Source organism: Globicephala melas, chromosome 7 (assembly GCF_963455315.2).
Source record: "Globicephala melas chromosome 7, mGloMel1.2, whole genome shotgun sequence".
NCBI lineage: Eukaryota > Metazoa > Chordata > Mammalia > Artiodactyla > Delphinidae > Globicephala > Globicephala melas.
In genome coordinates this window covers 78194894-78212773 of record NC_083320.1, presented here as the reverse complement: position 1 = coordinate 78212773, position 17880 = coordinate 78194894, and the positions used below count along the sequence as shown (strand labels likewise).

The 17880-nt window shown below is 40.9% G+C and overlaps 1 protein-coding gene across 5 annotated transcripts in view; it reads right to left on the bottom strand.

Moving 5' to 3' along the window:
• The window catches only part of CACNB4 (calcium voltage-gated channel auxiliary subunit beta 4), a 272472-nt gene that overhangs the window by 56455 nt on the left and 198137 nt on the right, over nucleotides 1–17880 (bottom strand). For all 5 annotated transcript variants that reach the window (XM_060302449.1, XM_060302450.1, XM_030852791.2 and 2 more), the window contains 2 exons: nucleotides 2537–2656; nucleotides 309–431 (listed from right to left, as the gene is read on the bottom strand). In XM_060302449.1, the coding sequence (XP_060158432.1) occupies nucleotides 309–431; nucleotides 2537–2656 (243 nt within the window). The remainder of the gene's footprint in view (nucleotides 1–308; nucleotides 432–2536; nucleotides 2657–17880) is intronic.

Sequence of the window (17880 nt, the reverse complement as noted above, 5' to 3'; positions counted from 1 at the left end):
GGATCCATTGATCTATGTCAATGGATCTATCATGGTAGGTGATTAAAAGGTGACCAGAGGACCACAGGTCTATCCTACATCGATCCTCTGATGATTGTGATTCAATGTTTTAAATGTGTGATAATGTAAGCAATGATCTCAGGCTTCCAAATCTTGCTGAGAAGGAATGGATTTGGAAGGCTTAGCCAATTAAATGAGGTAACACATTGGCAGCTCCTCAGCGCTTCTCTCCATTTAGTTTGGCTCAGAGCTGATTCCTGGCCTTGGCCTTGTAGCAGGTTAGGGGATACAGAGTGCCCTACATTTACCTCTTTAATGTGTAGAAAGTCCTTGGCGTCAAAGGAGATGGCCGTGCTTGGAACAGGCACATCCTCATCCAAGGCACCACAGTAGCTCACATTCGTCTTCACAGCAAATGCTACAGGTTTCGACTGGAAACAGAACCATGGAATAAGGATGGAGGGAGGAAGACAGAAGAGGATTTTTCACACTGAAATGTAGAACCAGATAATGGATAGTACCAGGCAGTAAGGGAAATCACTTTCCAAAGAGGGATCTCAACTGGGTTCCACATTTCCAGGCAGCAGTGAGAAATCTGCAGAAAGGGCTCTGAAGAGGATTCAGTCCTATCAGGCCGACCATGTTCCCCCTCCTGTCGTACTTTCCAACATCCCAAAGAATCGTGCCCTAAAATTTGGGGGGAAGGGATGGAAAGGTGGGAGGGGCAGTCTGCTTTGGCCTCTAGTCATAAAACTCATGTTTATTATTTTAAATGGTAACAGACGCCTCCACCTTGGCATACAGGAAATGTGTGCTGGGTCTTAAATAAAAAGGTGGTGGAGGGTTAAAATAAATATTTTTGAAATAGCCTTAGCCCTGAAAACCTGCAGGATCCCACTCAATAGAATACCTTGTCCTGCCAGGGAAAAGAAAGCCCGGTCCGAGTAGACAGGAAGGGCGGAGCTGCTCACTCATCACCTTCTCCCTAGCTAACAAAAGCTGCTTCTGAAACTTTTCTTAGACAGATTCCTCCGCAGCAAAGTGCTCTCGGGCTGGTGCAGCTTGGCAGAGGTTAAGTAAGCCACCAGCCTAAGCTAACAGCGCTGTTGCTGACATTTGGGTGACCACAATAGCCACAAAATAAACTCTGAGAGAAACCTAAAACAAAATTTAGCCACAAGGAAGAACACCAGTTTCCAGCAATCCCGGGCTGCTCTGTTATGGGCTCATTTATTCGTGCTGGGACCATGCCTGGGAGCAACAGCACTGAGGCAGGATCCGAGTTAGAGTCTCACTGATGTCCTTTCCCAGGTGCTGCTCCAACCCCCTTCCGCCAACCAGCACAGGTAGCACGGGTGTGGAAGCAAAGGAAGACACCTTGTGAACCTGCCTCATCCTCCTCTTCCCGCTCTTTTAAACATTTTACTGTAAAAATAGAAAAGGGGGGCTTCCCTGGTGGCGCAGTGGTTGAGAGTCCGCCTGCCGATGCAGGGGACACAGGTTCGTGCCCCTGTCCGGGAAGATCCCACATGCTGCGGAGCGGCTGGGCCCGTGAGCCATGGCCGCTGGGCCTGCGCGTCTAGAGCCTGTGCTCCGCAACGGGAGAGGCCACAACAGTGAGAGGTCCACATACCGCAAAAAAATAAAAATAAAAAAAATAAATAAGTAAATAAGTAAATAAATTAATTAATTAAATAAAAATAGAAAACGGAAGGAGTTCACTTTATCTGAGCTTTTTTTTTTCTCCTAAAAATTAGAAAGACTAGATCAATATGCTTTAGGAGTCTATCGTGAAGGGCAAAGGAGGAGAGGCTGACCAGGAACATGTTATATCTGTTACTGTGCATAAAATTTCATTTGACAAAAGGGGTCTGTGCTTAAAAAAAAAAAGAAGTCTGAAAGACATAGCATGGGAGATCTCTAGTGACTCAGTTCTAACATTCAAAAATGCAATTTGTTCTTTGTTGCCTCCTATGGGGCAGGGATTCCTATGGGGGCCCCTCCCTGTGGAATATCTGAAGGTCTCTTGCGGCAAAGCCTTTCATTGCTCATCTTTGCTGAAATGCTAATCGTTGTTCAAAGCTCTGAACGGTGAACTTGAGGTGGGAGATTGACACCAAGAGGGAAGAACAGAGACACCAACAGGGAGACCCACTGACCAGTTATGCACGTGTGGCCTGCAATGAAGGCTGCTGTCTTGGAGAACGGGGCAAGCACGCTGGTTCCTTGGGAGGCCCTCTAACGACAGTGGGAGGGGCAAGCTGGATATGGGGCACAATCGCTAAGTTAGCAGATGACCAAGAATTTTCACCAGCAAACCAAACACAAAAGGTAGGTGAAGGGGTCCGTGTCTCGGGATATGGCTCCCTGAGAATGTTACTATCAGGAGTGAACAGATCATGGAGTCTTGCAATCTGGTGCCTTATCAGAATGATCATAAAATGATTACTCCAGAGAAATCTGAGGCAGGGGAAGAGCAGCTGATACCTGCTGAACAACATGCCACTTTGGAACCCAAGAGGGGCAAGAACGTCACCTTTGCTCTCTCAAGCTGGATGGCCGCCTGCTGCTCTCTCTCTTGCCGAATTGCTTCCCGATCCTCTTCCAGAGAGACATCAGAGTCAGACGGCCTGCTCGTGTAGGAATCCGCTGAACCCTGGAAAGGAAAACCCGGAGTAGCTTGAATGAGGTGATGTGGAGCTTCTTAAATCATCACATCTAACAGCATCCTGGAGTGGGTTCTTCTCATTTGCATAGAATTTGATAAATACGCTCTATGCCTTATTGCAGACATAAATTTAGATGGCAGAATATAGTTAAGCATCTGAGTAATTCGGAAGGTAGCAATGTTAGGAAGGGAAATATTTTGACTAGATTAAGTGCTAGAAAGTAAACTGCAATGAAAATTATGTGATGTTCAGCCCCAATTCTTCTTGTTTTGTGCTATCTTTATATTAAGCCCATATCAACTTGCGGAACTGAAATTTCATTCCATTCTCTGTTTTATATACAGATTTTTAAAGGAGTAAGAGATTTAGCCTATTACAAGAGTAACTCCTACCCATATCTTGGATTACAGATGATCAATTTAAGATTTCAACACAGCAAATCAGAAACCTGAATTAGTAAAATGATTTTCAGTTCCATTGTCAACGCCATTGAACAAGGATGTCCTCAACTGAAGCCCATTCCTAGAAGGACTATTTGAACAATAATTAAATCCAGCCTGACTCTTGTGGCCAAGGAATTTCGGGCAGTGGACATCACTTGGTGCTCATGCCGTAAGAAGAGATGAAAACCACAGCAGCTGAAAAGTTAAAAACAAAAACAAACACCCCAGAAGCTTGCTTTCTGCTTGCTAGAAGAACATCACCCTTACAATTTCCTTAAGCTGGCATTAGAAGTTGATATTTGTGTAGATGATATTTCCACAGCAGACGTATTGATAAGACTGGTGTATTTGGCATGTTTCATAAACCAGGTACAGATTCTAAAAGGCGTATGCTTATCCATATGGCTGAGAATTTGCTACCCACTGCAAAAAAATAACTCTAAGAATGGCTGACTGCTGAAACGGGCACTTTGAAAGTTTTTTCTAAACTTAGAAATGTTAGGGTTTGTTTGTTTATACATTATTTGTGAATTTGCTGCCTGTATGGGTAGCTTTGTCTCAGTAGAGGGTGTCATTTTAGCTGGGGTAGTCTTTCCCACCATAAAAAAAATCCCAGCACAGATTTTCCTGGCAGCCTAGAACAATAATTCCTGGTTAAGAGTTATATCAGAATGCCCAGTAGAACCCTGGTTCTAAATTCTAACTCTGCAACCCACTTTTGAAGACTTTATACAAGTTCCTAGACCACTCTAAGACTCAGTCTCCTCTTCTGTAAAATGGGGATGTGGTTTACTTCACAGAATTAAATGGAATAGGATATAATGAATCCCTGATTATTGAGCCCTGGCTGTCACACCAGCGTGGGGCTAGATGCTTTGCACATCTTATCTCACTGAATCCTTAGAGCAGTGGGTAAGCTGGGATTCAAACACGGGTAATCCAACCGTAGAGCCAGCAGTTTCAAACCCTACATTGAGCTGGACTTGAAAAAATATTTACTCTAGGACCTGGCACATAGTAGGCACACAATAAATAGCTATTCTCATTTCTATTTCCTAGTGCTGGTATTTCTACCTTGATTTAAAAAAAAAAAAGAGTTAAGAGATTCTAATCATTTTTCAGCTTACTTACATATGCAAGTAAGTTGCCCATCTTGAACTGTACAGTACCCTTTTTTATTGTATTTGCTGCATAGAAAACACGATAAATTTTTTCCCCAGCTTTATTGAGATATAATTGACATATAACACTGTGCAAGTTTAAGGTGTACAATGTGTTGATTTGATACATTTATATATTGCAAAATGATTATACTATAAGTTTCATAACTGCAGTGTGTCCAAATCCATGCACTTTATGCAGTGCTTTTGCAAGTGCCCTTTACAGAGGAAATGTATTTGCTAACCAAATTATAACCAAACTCATCTGTGCAAATCTACTGGGGAAAAATCTGGACCTACAAAATAAATAAGTACAGGGTGACTATTTTATAGATGCATTCATTGCTTAAAAAAGAGCTACCCTGGGCTTCCCTGGTGGTGCAGTGGTTGAGAGTCCGCCTGCCGATTCAGGGGACACGGGTTCATGCCCTGGTCTGGGAAGATCCCACATGCCACGGAGCAGCTAGGCCCGTGAGCCATGGCTGCTGAGCCTGCATGTCCAGAGCCTGTGCTCCGCAACGGGAGAGGCCACGACAGTGAGAGGCCCGCGTACCGCAAAAAAAAAAAAAAAAAAAAAAAAAAAAAAAGAGCTACCTTGAAGTCCTTTAAAACAAGAGAGTTCTATCAGCATAAATCTTTTGTCCAAATTTAGGTATATCTGCATAAAATCCAGAGGAAGAGAGAAAGGAAACAATGTTTCTAAAAAGTATATGAAAACGGTTTTGTGTTAGTTCTAGGCAATGCTTTGCTGAAGTGTGATGTGTGTGTGGTAGACCATTTTAAGGTGTTAGATGTCTGCGAAAGTGTCTGGACTATAAAGTGATTACGATGCAGGAAGTCAGGAAGGAGGCACTTGTTTTGAAAACACGTGCTGGGGAAGGCTAACAACTGCAGTTCACAAGAAAGCAGGCTGCCCAGTGGAGCAGTGAGTCAAACAGCTAAAATACACAATCCACTGTTGACACTAGGAGATGGCTAATTTCCTGAAAACTCCGTTAACGATTTTTCAAATCCTGGCATTCAATCCTCTGCGCACACAAGGAGTGACTCAAGGGCTCCTGCAAATAAACTTTATTTTGAAATGTGAACAAGACTGTTAAGAATTTCAAAATTACTTAATAAGTTCTACTATTGCCAAGTATGTAAAAGCACACAATATTCTAAGAATATTGGTAGAGGGAAAAATAAAGCACTGTGATATTTATTTTTATAATTACAGTGTGAGATTCACAGCATTTACTCTGTTTTTTGTTTTTTTTTCTTTCAATGACATCTACATTTCTCTGAATATGGAAATCATTGCTGCTGTCTCTCAAGGTCCTAGGGATAGCAGAGATCCAACATCAAGAGCCCAAATTTGGCCCATGGACATGTTCCGCTGGCTTGGCACAGAACTGGTTTCTTGTTTCAATTGATTTTTATTTGATTTGTTTCAACTGGTTGATAGAGAGTACAGACAGGAGAAAGAAAGGAAAAGAAAAAGAACCTAGGTTGTTTACAAAGACAGAGAGCAGAAGAGAGCCACAGAGAGGCAAGAGGAGACTGCCTGGGCCGGACTAGAGGGAGGATGGGGAAGGGAAGTGGGGCTGCAGCAGGCTTAGTAGGACTGGAGGGTCGGGGGGACTGCCCAGAGGTCTGGTTAAACCTTTATGATCAGGAAGAGGGAAACTGCAAGAAGGGAATAATGCTAGATGCTAAGAGGACAGAACTAAAGATATAAAGGTTACTAGCTCTGGCCAAAGGTAAAAACTGCAGCCCCATCAGCTTTTTGTTTTCCAAAATTCCACTTAATAAAATGGGCAAAGAGCAAGGCACCCAACTCATCAAGTGAGCCAAACCTGGGCTGTTAATCTATGTGTAAGATGCATGACAGAGGCTAGTCCCTCAAAAGTTCCTAAGCAGAAACCATTGCAAGTCACATCTTTGAGTCTCCAAAGAAACAACTAAATTGGGGGGAAAAAATGGAAACAATTGCTGCAAGTCTTTTTTTTTTTTTTTTGCGGTACGCGGGCCTCTCACTGTTGTGGCCTCTCCCGTTGCGGAGCACAGGCTCCGGACGCGCAGGCTCAGCGGCCATGGCTCACGGGCCCAGCCGCTCCGCAGCATGTGGGATCCTCCCGGACTGGGGCACGAACCCGCATCCACTGCATCGGCAGGTGGACTCTCAACTACTGCGCCACCAGGGAAGCCCGCTGCAAGTCTTTTTATATATATATAACATTACATATGTATGTATAAAATAATGCATCCTAATGAATATCAAAAGAAACACATACATGTTTTTCTATTAACATGAGGCCCAGATTTTTTCCCCCTTTTACTCAATATTGAAAACAGATTCCAGCCTCACAGCTTTCATAAATCTTCTTGAGTATAAAATACAAACGTTATAGAAACATTGAAAAATCAGTTAGTTTACTGTTGTCCTAGAAGAAGGAAAGTGATCTCAAGTCAAACAATGGAAAAGTTTCTTTTCCTGCTCGGAGAGAGAGGCCATGACATGAATGGGAGAGTGGCCGTGGACTTTGGGGTCAGGAAGTATTGGGTTTGACACTGCTGCTAGTTCTTACTGGCTGTGTGTCTTGGGCAACTTATTTTAACTTTCTGAGTCTCAATTTCCTCCCCCTTTGAAATGGAGATAATAACACATACCTCACAGAGTTTCCCAGTGTTTGATTTGAGATGGAACATCATTTCGTTTACCATCATGAGGAAAATTGAGGAATTGCCAGCAAATAATATTTGACTCACTCATTAAAGTTTTGGGCAGCTTTTCAGCATTCAATTTTTGGCTGCCCTAGAGTTTTAGGATTTACATCTTGTTCTTTTTTTTAAAACAGCTTTATTGAGGTATAATTTACATACCATAAAATTCACATAATTTAAATTATGATTCAATAAATTTTTAATAAATTTACAGGATACAATTCACACAACAATCTAATATTAGAATATTTCTACCACTTCAGGAAAAAAAAAAAAAAAACCCTTTTGCCTATCTGCAGTCACTCTCCAAACCTACCACGAGATCCAGGGATCCACTTACTTATCTTGTCCTTCTAAAACTAAAATATACTTCCTCTACTTATGAGTAGTTTTAGTATTTAGATATGTCATTAAATTACAGCAAGGAGAAGGGAGAGTTTATAAATGTTTGATTTTTAAATGCATTAATACTGGAACAGAACGTGGTTATTGTTGGAACTTTTGGGCTTTGTGGTCAGTCCTGTGCCTCTCACTTCCTACCTAGCTTAGCTGTCCATTCACTGGACACTGACCGTCTGTCAGTGGCAACAATGTGAGAGGAGAGCTGCTTAACTTTTCTGAGATTCTATCCTCATCGGCAAAATAGGAATGAACCCTTCAGGGTTATTCTGGAGAATTACTAAGATGCCATGGTATAGCATAGCATACAGGCATAGTAATGGCACAAATAAAACCAGTGTTGTGCAAGAGAACTTTCTGCAATGATGGATATTCTGTATGGCTGCTGTCCAGTATGGTAGCCACTAGCCACATGTGGTTATGGAGCACTTGAAATGTGCCTGGCCAGACGGAAGAACTGAACTTATCATTTAATTTTTAAATGTTTAAAGTTTTATTTCACTTTAATTAATTTAAAGGCAGATACCCACAGGTTAACTAGTGGCTACCACATGGGGCTGTGCAGTGGTACGTACTCCAAATGTCAGCCCTTCCAGATGAGACAAGTGAATGTTAAACTTGATGTAAGTCTGGTATTTTAATAGTTGCATTAAGTGGGCTAAGTGAAAGTGGAATGTCCAGAGACACATATCACTCCCAATGGATGTGAGCTTGTTTCTTTCCACTGAGTTTGCAATGACGTGACGATGCACTTTTCCACAATGTAGAAGGAACAAAGCTCTTTCTTGATTACTTTCCCAGAGTTCCCAGGGTGGATAGGTAAAGAGCCCCCTCGTGAGGCTGCCCTAGACAAAAAGGTCTTGTAGGCAACACGTATCTTTATAGGATAGCCCCTCACTTTCTTGCAGATGCTCTCTTCTCCTCCACCCCCTTCACCAAACATGTCCAGAGCTCTTAGCAAGGGCCCCCACCCAGCCTAGCAGGGTCCAGGCTATGTCTCCAAGTAGATACACCTGGGCAGTGCCTAGAACATAGCAGAACCTCAACTTCGTTGAAAGAAAGACACTCTCGCTCCCATCAAAATCTATTCTTTGTTCCATGATTTCAAGTTCTTCTAGGGTGGTTGGTTAATTGATCAAGGTTTATGCTAACTGGGTGTGATGTTGTTAGCAGACCGCCCCCCCCATAACATGAGATTTTTCTTTTTTTTTAAGAATTATGGTTTTCAGTGCCCTAATCCAGAGCACTGGTGCATTATATAATGTGTACATTATCAGCACTTTGGCAGAACAAGGAACTTTTGAAATTATGCCTCAGAGATGACAGCTTAACTTTGCTCTAAGGTACCTTGTACCGTATCTTGTAAACAGAAGGTCTTCAAATATGTTGGTTGAAAGAATAAGGCAAGCTCTGCAGCCCACTTTTATTGGACAGAAGACCAGCAATTAATCTGACTAAGCTCCGATTTTAGGCTTCAAAGAGCAGTCAATGGCAGCAAAGGAATATGTTCAGAAAAGGCCATAAACGGAAAGGAAAGAGAATGAATGCTTACTCATCCCTTACTTTATGTGAGTCACTAACTTATGAACTCTAGATTATCACATCAACACTACAAAGTAGGTTACGATTATCCCCATTTTATAGATGAGGCATCTGAGGCTCAAACAGGCAATAAGAACTTCCCTCCATGTCACTATCATAGGGCACATTGCAGGGTGCAGGAGTATGGGCAGAATCTTTTTTTAAATTTCCTCTACAACATGTGGTGTAAACTTACATTAAAAAGTCAAACATTTTAGTCGCCTTCACTAAAAGAAAACAACATTCTGCAATATTTTGTTAGCACAGATCGTATACCAAAATCTCACTCGCTAGGAACGATGGATGCAAGTAAAGAAATGACATTCTTAGATCATGGAAAATAAACTGGAGACTTTTTCAAAAGACATGTTTGCTTTTCTAACTTCACATGGTAACTCTAGATTATCAAGGTTTTGGTTTGTGAATTTCATTGAGTTTCTGCTTTAATGACAGGATTTTTGCTCAGCATTTTAGTTATTGGTAGGAGATTTTAAGGCCCCCTTGAGTTTTCTTTTTCTCTTAAGTGATAACGCCTCCAGTTGTGTTAAACTACTTATTTACAGGTTACTTCTTATCTTATAACTAAATTATAATTATATATCAATATGTAGTTAAAAACAAAATGCAGGCTTTGTCTAAATTATCTGACTAGTGGAATCCAAATTAATGGGTTCTATTATAACTGTTTTACATAATTTATTTAAAAGGAAGTAATACTATTTAGAAAACTTAGCCAACCTATCCTTCTTGTTATGTTGACTAGTTTGGCAACTGCTGCAATTGCCTGGTTTCGGATAGGTATTTCTTTTCTTTTTTCCTTTGTTTTGCATTTTTTTCTTTGACTTTTACTGAGATATAATTGACATACAGCACTGTATAAATTTAAGGTGTACAGCATAATGATGTCACTTACATATACCACAGAATGATAGATAGGTATTTCTTTTCATTGGTAGTCCAAGGAGACCCATCAGTGGCGATACAACAACAGCAGAAAAGTTTCAATTGGCCTCATCAGTATAAAGAGGGAGGTGACAAAAAGGCCCAGATGGAGATGAAAAGGAAATCTGTGTCAGTCATGGCCATTTAGGAGCTTGTGGGAAAGGAGAAGTTGCAACGTGGGGCTAACAGCAGACCTGCAAGTTAAATCAGTGGTGATGTTGGTAACGGGGGCAGATTCCTCTTAGCTTGGGCTACTATGAGGATTGCAGTTTCATATGGTTCAGCCTAATACACTGGGGGAAGAACAAAAGATAAAGATGACTTTATATGGATCCTATTTCACCAAACTGCTCTGATAATCAGTGCATGGGATCATACATGTATGTAAGAAGTGCTACATCAATGAACACAATTAGTAATCAATCAAAACCCCCTGTGAGACTAAAGGGCAACAGAAGTTGAAAAAAGTCATGATCACGTTTTGCATACAATAAGAATGTTATTTTAATGGTACAGATGATGGATTATGGAGCTCACTCTCCTTCTGGGAAAGGGAAAGTGACTGCCTGCTGGGAGAAGGTGGCTTCAAGCAGTCAAGCTTTACTTTGTACGGGTCACAGAACAACATCATGGGACACTGAGCAGCCACCCCCGGAACCAGCGCTGCCTGCTCAGAACCGAGAGCTTCTGACCAACCCATGGGACACAGGTGAGTGTCTGGGCAGCTACACCTGGCCGATCCCAGCACCGGCACCTGCAAGCAGCAGCCACAGCACGCGGTCTTCATGCCAGGGCGGTGGCTCAAGCTGCACTAATCTAGTTTCAGCAGAGACGTTAAAAAGGAAATGAATATATTTGCTCAGAAAATCCTGAATGTGCTGCTGGTAGCTGCAGAACTGCATAGTGATAAGGCAACTAATGGTTTCTTGTAAATGTGGGCGTCTGTGATCCTTCTGGAAAAGGGATTGACTGACACTTCACATACCCCCAGAGTAGTTTACAAAGTAGCCCACAAAACACTACTTTTATGTTGTGGTCTATTTTCTTGACAGTCATATTAGAGACCTGATAACAGTAAATATGTTTCTCCCAAAAGTAGCTCCAAGCAATTACTTGTATTTAAAAAAAAATTTTTTTAAGACTTTTCCTTCTGTCATATAAAGGAAGGAATAATATAGGTTGCTTTAGAAGAAAGTAAGGGAAGGACTTGAACCTCTCCTGTATCATTTCTGTAGCCTCAGAAATGGTTTGATGAAAAATTATCCTTCACTCTTTGAAAATATTTTGTATTCATAACGTTTCTCATTAAAGCGATGCATACTGACTGCATCAAGAACAGACACCCTTCCCCAGAGATGGCTGCAGATGTGACGGAAGCCAAAATGAAGCATCTACTTCATTTCAGGCAGAGATCATGTCTTCCCCACTTTTGTTGTCCTCAGAGGCCCCAGCACAGAGCTTTGCACCTCAGAGGAGTTCAAAACTATTTACTGAACGAAAAAGTGAATAAGGAGGTTTCAAGGGGAGGAAGAGAAACACAAATGGACTGTCGGGTAATGCCCAGACTTCACCCAAAGGGAGTATACACTTTGGGCTTCCAGATGTTGCTGGAAACCATGTCGGAAGGAAGAGTGAACACCAATGTTAACTTGACAAAATGATATGAAAGTGATTTGGAAAACTTAATATTCAAAAATCTCAGAAAAAATGTTAAAAAAAAGAATAAAGAAGGAGAATTAACCTTTTTAAAATAGATATTAAAACATAAAACTGCAGAAATTAAAAATGTTTGGTTCTAGCACCGATCAAAGAAATAAGAGTCCACAAATCAACCTCTATATATTGATAATTAATATTTAACAGGGGGACTTCCCTGGTGGCGCAGTGGTTAAGAATCCACCTGCCAATGCAGGGGACACGAGTTCAAGCCCTGGTCCGGGAAGATCCCACATGCCACGGAGCAACTAAGCCCATGCGTCACAACTACTGAGCCTGTGCTCTAGAGCCCGCGAGCCACAACTACTGAGCCCATGTGCCACAACTACTGAGCCCACGTGCCACAACTACTGAAGCCCATGTGCCTAGAGCCTGTGCTCCACAACAAGAGAAGCCACCACAATGAGAAACCCGTGCACGGCAACAAAGAGTAGCCCCCGCTCGCCACAACTAGAGAAAGCCCACATGTATCAACAAAGACCCAATGCAGCCAAAAATAAATAAATAAATATAAATTAAAAAAAAAAAAATATATATATATATATATAACTGGAAACATTTCAAATCAATGGAAAAAGAGTGATTATTCAGTAAACAATGTTGGGAAACTTAGCTGGCCGATTGGGGGAAAAAGATAGATCTCTATTTGATTTCTTATACAAAAATAAATTGCAGATGAAGATATTTAAAGGCAAAATTATATAGCTATATCCTTATGTATTTCTTACATATATACATATATTTATACTAGCACTAGCAGAAACTATGGCTATAGTTTTTTTGTTTGTTTGTTTGTTTTATGCAGTACGCGGGCCTCTCACTGTTGTGGCCTCTCCCGTTGCGGAGCACAGGCTCCGGACGCGCAGGCTCAGCGGCCATGGCTCACGGGCCCAGCCGCTCCGCGGCATGTGGGATCTTCCCGGACCGGGGGACGAACCTGTGTCCCCTGCATCGGCAGGCGGACTCTCAACCACTGCGCCACCAGGGAAGCCCATGGCTATAATTTTAATGTAGCATGCCAAAATGTTCAGAAGCTATGAAAAGACTGATTAATTTGACTACATAAAAAGTTTAAATATTTATCTGGGAAAAAAAAACACAAAAATGCAAATGACAGAAAAAGAAAATATTGTCACATAAGTGACCTGGGCTTAACGTTCTTCATATTCAAAGACCACTAATGAAGTAATAAGAAAAAGATGAACAACCTACCTCTTCACCCACCAATATGGCAAAAAAATAAAAAGTTAGGAAAAAGAAAAAGGAACAAGAATGTACACTAAACACATGAAAAGAACTTCAGTCTCTTTCCTACATAAAGAAATATAACTTAAAATATGATACTACTTTCATTGATTAGATCAAAACATTTGAAAATACCCTGTACTAGTGAGGGTACATATGTTGGTATGAGTGTAAGTTGGTTTTATATTTCTGGAGGTAATTAGGTAAAAACAATCAAAATAAAACAGACATAAATTTTAACCAAACCATTCTACCTGAAGAAATTTACCCTAGAAATATACCTATATCAGATATGTATATATAAATGTACATACAAGAATATTCACTGCAATATTGCATATGATAGCAAAAAAATCATAAAAACCTAAATGTTAGCCATAGAAGACATGTTTTTAAAAGTAGCGTGTATTCACACATAGAATAGTGTGTAAGCACTAAAAAGCATGACATAGACCTCTAAGTAAGTATATGTAAAATTAAGTCACAAGATCAAATGGTAAAATAATCTGGCATGTTGTTTTAAAATTGTGTTAAAATAGGGGCTTCCCTGGTGGCGCAGTGGTTGAGAGTCTGCCTGCCGATGCAGAGGACACGGGTTCGTGCCCCGGTCCGGGAGGATCCCACATGCCGCGGAGCGGCTGGGCCCGTGAGCCATGGCCGCTGAGCCTGCGCGTCCGGAGCCTGTGTTCCGCAACGGGAGAGGCCGCAAGAGTGAGAGGCCCGTATACCGCAAAAAAAAAAAAAAATTGTGTTAAAATAAATGAGAGTCTCTCTCTCTATAACACATATATATGTATGCATACACACACACACACACACACACACACACACACACACACACACACAGGAGGAGGAAAACAAACTTTCATTTATTACACTTTATATCTTTCTGTACAGTTTGAATTTTTACCTTGAGAAATTACAAAAAACTAATATTATGTATATAGATATTCACATTTATATACACAATGTGTACTCTTTTTAAAGAGTTATGTAGCTTGAAAATAAACATGTACTTTTTTTTTTTTTTTTTTTTTTGCGGTACGCGGGCCTCTCACTGCTGTGGCCTCTCCCGTTGCGGAGCACAGGCTCCAGACGCACAGGCTCAGCGGCCATGGCTCACGGGCCCAGCCGCTCCGTGGCATGTGGGATCCTCCCGGACCGGAGCACGAACCCGTGTCCCCTGCATCGGCAGGCGGGCTCTCAACCACTGCGCCACCAGGGAAGCCCTGTACTTCTTTTTACAGAGTTATGTAGCTTGAAATTACCTTCCTTAACCTCAAATGATGATTTTGATAGGTGTGGTTAGTGTTAACCACTTTTATTAATTGTGGTCTTTGGAAAAGAATATTCCCTCTGAAAGGGCTAGGGGCCCCAACAAAGGCTAGGTTAGCGTGAGTTTTTCTCTTTGACCACTAATCTCCTAAATTTGTGAAGCTTGTAGGTCTTAAGTTAAAAACAAGATGATGCAACTTAATGTAGTAGTTTAAATTTAGGTATAAATGCTATTTTTGAATTGTAAGACAGTGACTGATTTGAGGGTATATGAGAGGTCTGGTGGGTCCCTTATGCACACGTAGCTACCCCTAGTTACCTCCAGAGAAGGAATCCTCCAGCATCTCACTGTCACGAGACCTGTACTCCAGGCTGCTATATTCCTTACAAACTTGCTATCCCTCCTTTGCTCTTTGGGGCCTTGACAGCGACTACACAGTGCCCAGCCCTCCCCATCAGCGTCGATCAACTTTATATGGAATCTGGAGTGGTGAAAGCAATAACCTTCCCTGGGTAGTGTCCTTCCTCCGCAGTGGGTTCAGAAATGGGGAATGAAAACAAGGCTTGCTTTTTGACTCCCATCTGATAATTGTATTGCAGCTTGTTAGATTAGAGGAAATTCTTAGTTCAACCTTTGGAACTAGGAAATGAGGCTTTAATCAGAATAAAACAGCACTTTACAGACGTTATCTAAATGTCACCATAAAAACATTAGATGTGGAGCTCATTATCCTCACTGAAGTAACCAAGATTCAGGAGAAACCAATAATCTGCCCAGGGTCATACAGCTGGCCAAGTATGGTGAACTCTGATCTCACTAACTCAAAAGCCCTTGCTAATAGCTAATAACTAAGCCCAGTTGAGGTGTTGGTAGATACTGCTGGATGAGCAGATCACTAAGGCTTCAGGCTTAAAAACACTAGAATCTCTCTCTCTCTCTGCTTTTAGAATGAACTAACAATTACTAACCATGCTATGTTTTTCCCAGTAAACGATCTTGATTTCTCTCCAAAGCTCTTTTGAGCCCTCACAGACGGGTCAGGCTGCATGCCCTAAGTCACCCAACCATCAGCTAATGAAGCCAAGAATTGCATTTCAGGTCAGAGCATCTCTTGAATGATCTCTAAGATTCTTCTGAGATCTGTTCTTAAAGATGTCTTCATAGTGAGAGGAATTAGGTCTTCAAGTACATGGTGATAGAGTATTCATTTGAATTCACATCAAAATACATGCAATCAACTATTCCTAAGGATGGGACTATCAAACTTTCAGGTTTTCTCTTCCCTTCCTTCAGGCCTATCCATTAGCTCATTATTATATCCAAAGTGGTCAGAGAGGAAATCCACACCTGCTTTTTTGTTGTTGTTGGAAACTTTTGGACCAAACAAAAAAGAAAAAAGTTGAGATAAAATTATTGATTAGAATGAGTCTGGGAGAACTCATCAAGAAAAAGAGGGAAAGGACTCAAATCAATAAAATTAGAAATGAAAGAGAAGAAGTTACAACGGACACCACAGAAATACAAAGCATCATTAGAGACTACTACAAGCAACTCCATGCCAATAAAATGGACAACCTGGAAGAAATGGATGAATTCTTAGAAAGGTATAACCTTCCAAGATTGAACCAGGAAGAAATAGAAAATATGAACAGACCAATCACAAGCACTGAAATTGAAACTGTGATAAAAAATCTTCCAACAAACAAAAGTCCAGGACCAGATGGCTTCACAGGTGAATTCTTTCAAACATTTAGAGAAGAGCTAACACCCATCCTTCACAAACTCTTCCAAAAAATTTCAGAGGAAGGAACACTCCCAAACTCATTCTATGAGGCCACCATCACCCTGATACCAAAACCAGACAAACATACTACAAAAAAAGAAAACTCCAGACCAATATCACTGATGAATATAGATGCAAAATCCTCAACAAAATACTAGCAAACAGAATCCAACAACACATGAAAATCATCATACACCATGATGAAGTGGGATTTATCCCAGGGATGCAAGGATTCTTCAATATACGCAAATCAATCAATGTGATACACCATGTTAACAAACTGAAGAATAAAAACCATATGATCATCTCAATAGGGGCAAAAAAAGCTTCTGACAAAATTCAACACCCATTTATGATAAACACTCTCCAGAAAGTGGGCATAGAGGGAACCTACCACAACATAATGAAGGCCATATATGACAAACCCACAGTAAACATCATTCTCAATGGTGAAAAACTGAAAGCATTTCCTCTAAGATCAGGAACAAGACAAGGATGTCCACTCTCACCACTACTATTCAACACAGTTTTGGAAGTCCTAGCCAAGGCAATCAGAGAAGAAAAAGAAATAAAAGGAATACAAATTGGAAAGAAGAAGTAAAAGTTTCACTGTTTGCAGATGACATGATACTATACATAGAGAATCCTAAAGATGCCAGCAGAAAACTACTAGAGCTAATCAATGAATCTGGTAAAGTTAAGGATATAAAATAAATGCACAGAAATTTGTTGCATTCCTATACACTAATAACGAAAGATCAGAAAGAGAAATTAAGGAAACAATCCCATTCACCATTGCAGCAAAAAGAATAAAATACCTAGGAATAAACCTACCTAAGGAGGTAAAAGACCTGTACTCAGAAAACGGTAAGACACTGATGAAAGAAATCAAAGATGACACAAACAGATAGAGAGATATACCATGCTCTTGGATTGGAAGAATCAATATTGTGAAAATGACTATACTACACAAAGCAATCTACAGATTCAATGCAATCCCTATCAAATTACCAGTGGCAATTTTTACAGAGCTAGAACAAAAAATCTTAAAATTTGTATGGAGACAAAAAAGACCATGAATAGCCAAAGCAATCTTGAGGGAAAAAAACAGAGCTGGAGGAATCAGACTCCCTGACTTCAGACTATACCACAAAGCTACAGTAATCAAGTCAGTATGCTACTGGCACAAAAACAGAAATATAGATCAATGGAACAGGATAGAAAGCCCAGAGATAAACCCATGCACCTATGGTCACCTAATCTATGACAAAGGAGGCCAGAATATACAATGGAGCAAAGATAGCCTCTTCAATAAGTGGTGCTGGGAAAACAGGAAAGCTACACATAAAAGAATGAAATTAGAACACTCCCTAACACCATACACAAAAATAAACTCAAAATGGATTAAAGACCTAAATGTAAGACCAGACACTATAAAATTCTTAGAGGAAAACATAGGAAGAACACTCTTTGACGTAAATCACAGCAAGATCTTTTTTTTGTGTGTGTGTGGTACGCGGGCCTCTCACTGTTGTGGCCTCTCCCATTGCGGAGCACAGGTTCCGGACGCGCAGGCTCAGCGGCCATGGCTCACGGGCCCAGCCGCTCTGCGGCATGTGGGATCTTCCCAGACTGGGGCACGAACCCATGTCCCCTGCATTGGCAGGTGGACTCTCAACCACTGCGCCACCAGGGAAGCCCATCAAGATCTTTTTTGACCCACCTCCTAGAGTAATGGAAATAAAAACAAAAGTAAACAAATGGGACCTAATGAAACTTTAAAGCTTTTGCAGAGCAAAGGAAACTATAAACAAGACGAAAAGACAACCCTCAGAATGGGAGAAAATATTTGCAAATGAATCACCCGACAAAGGATTAATCTCCAAAATATATAAACAGCTCGTGCAGATCAATATTACAAAAGCAAACAACCCAATCCAAAAATGGGCAGAAGACCTAA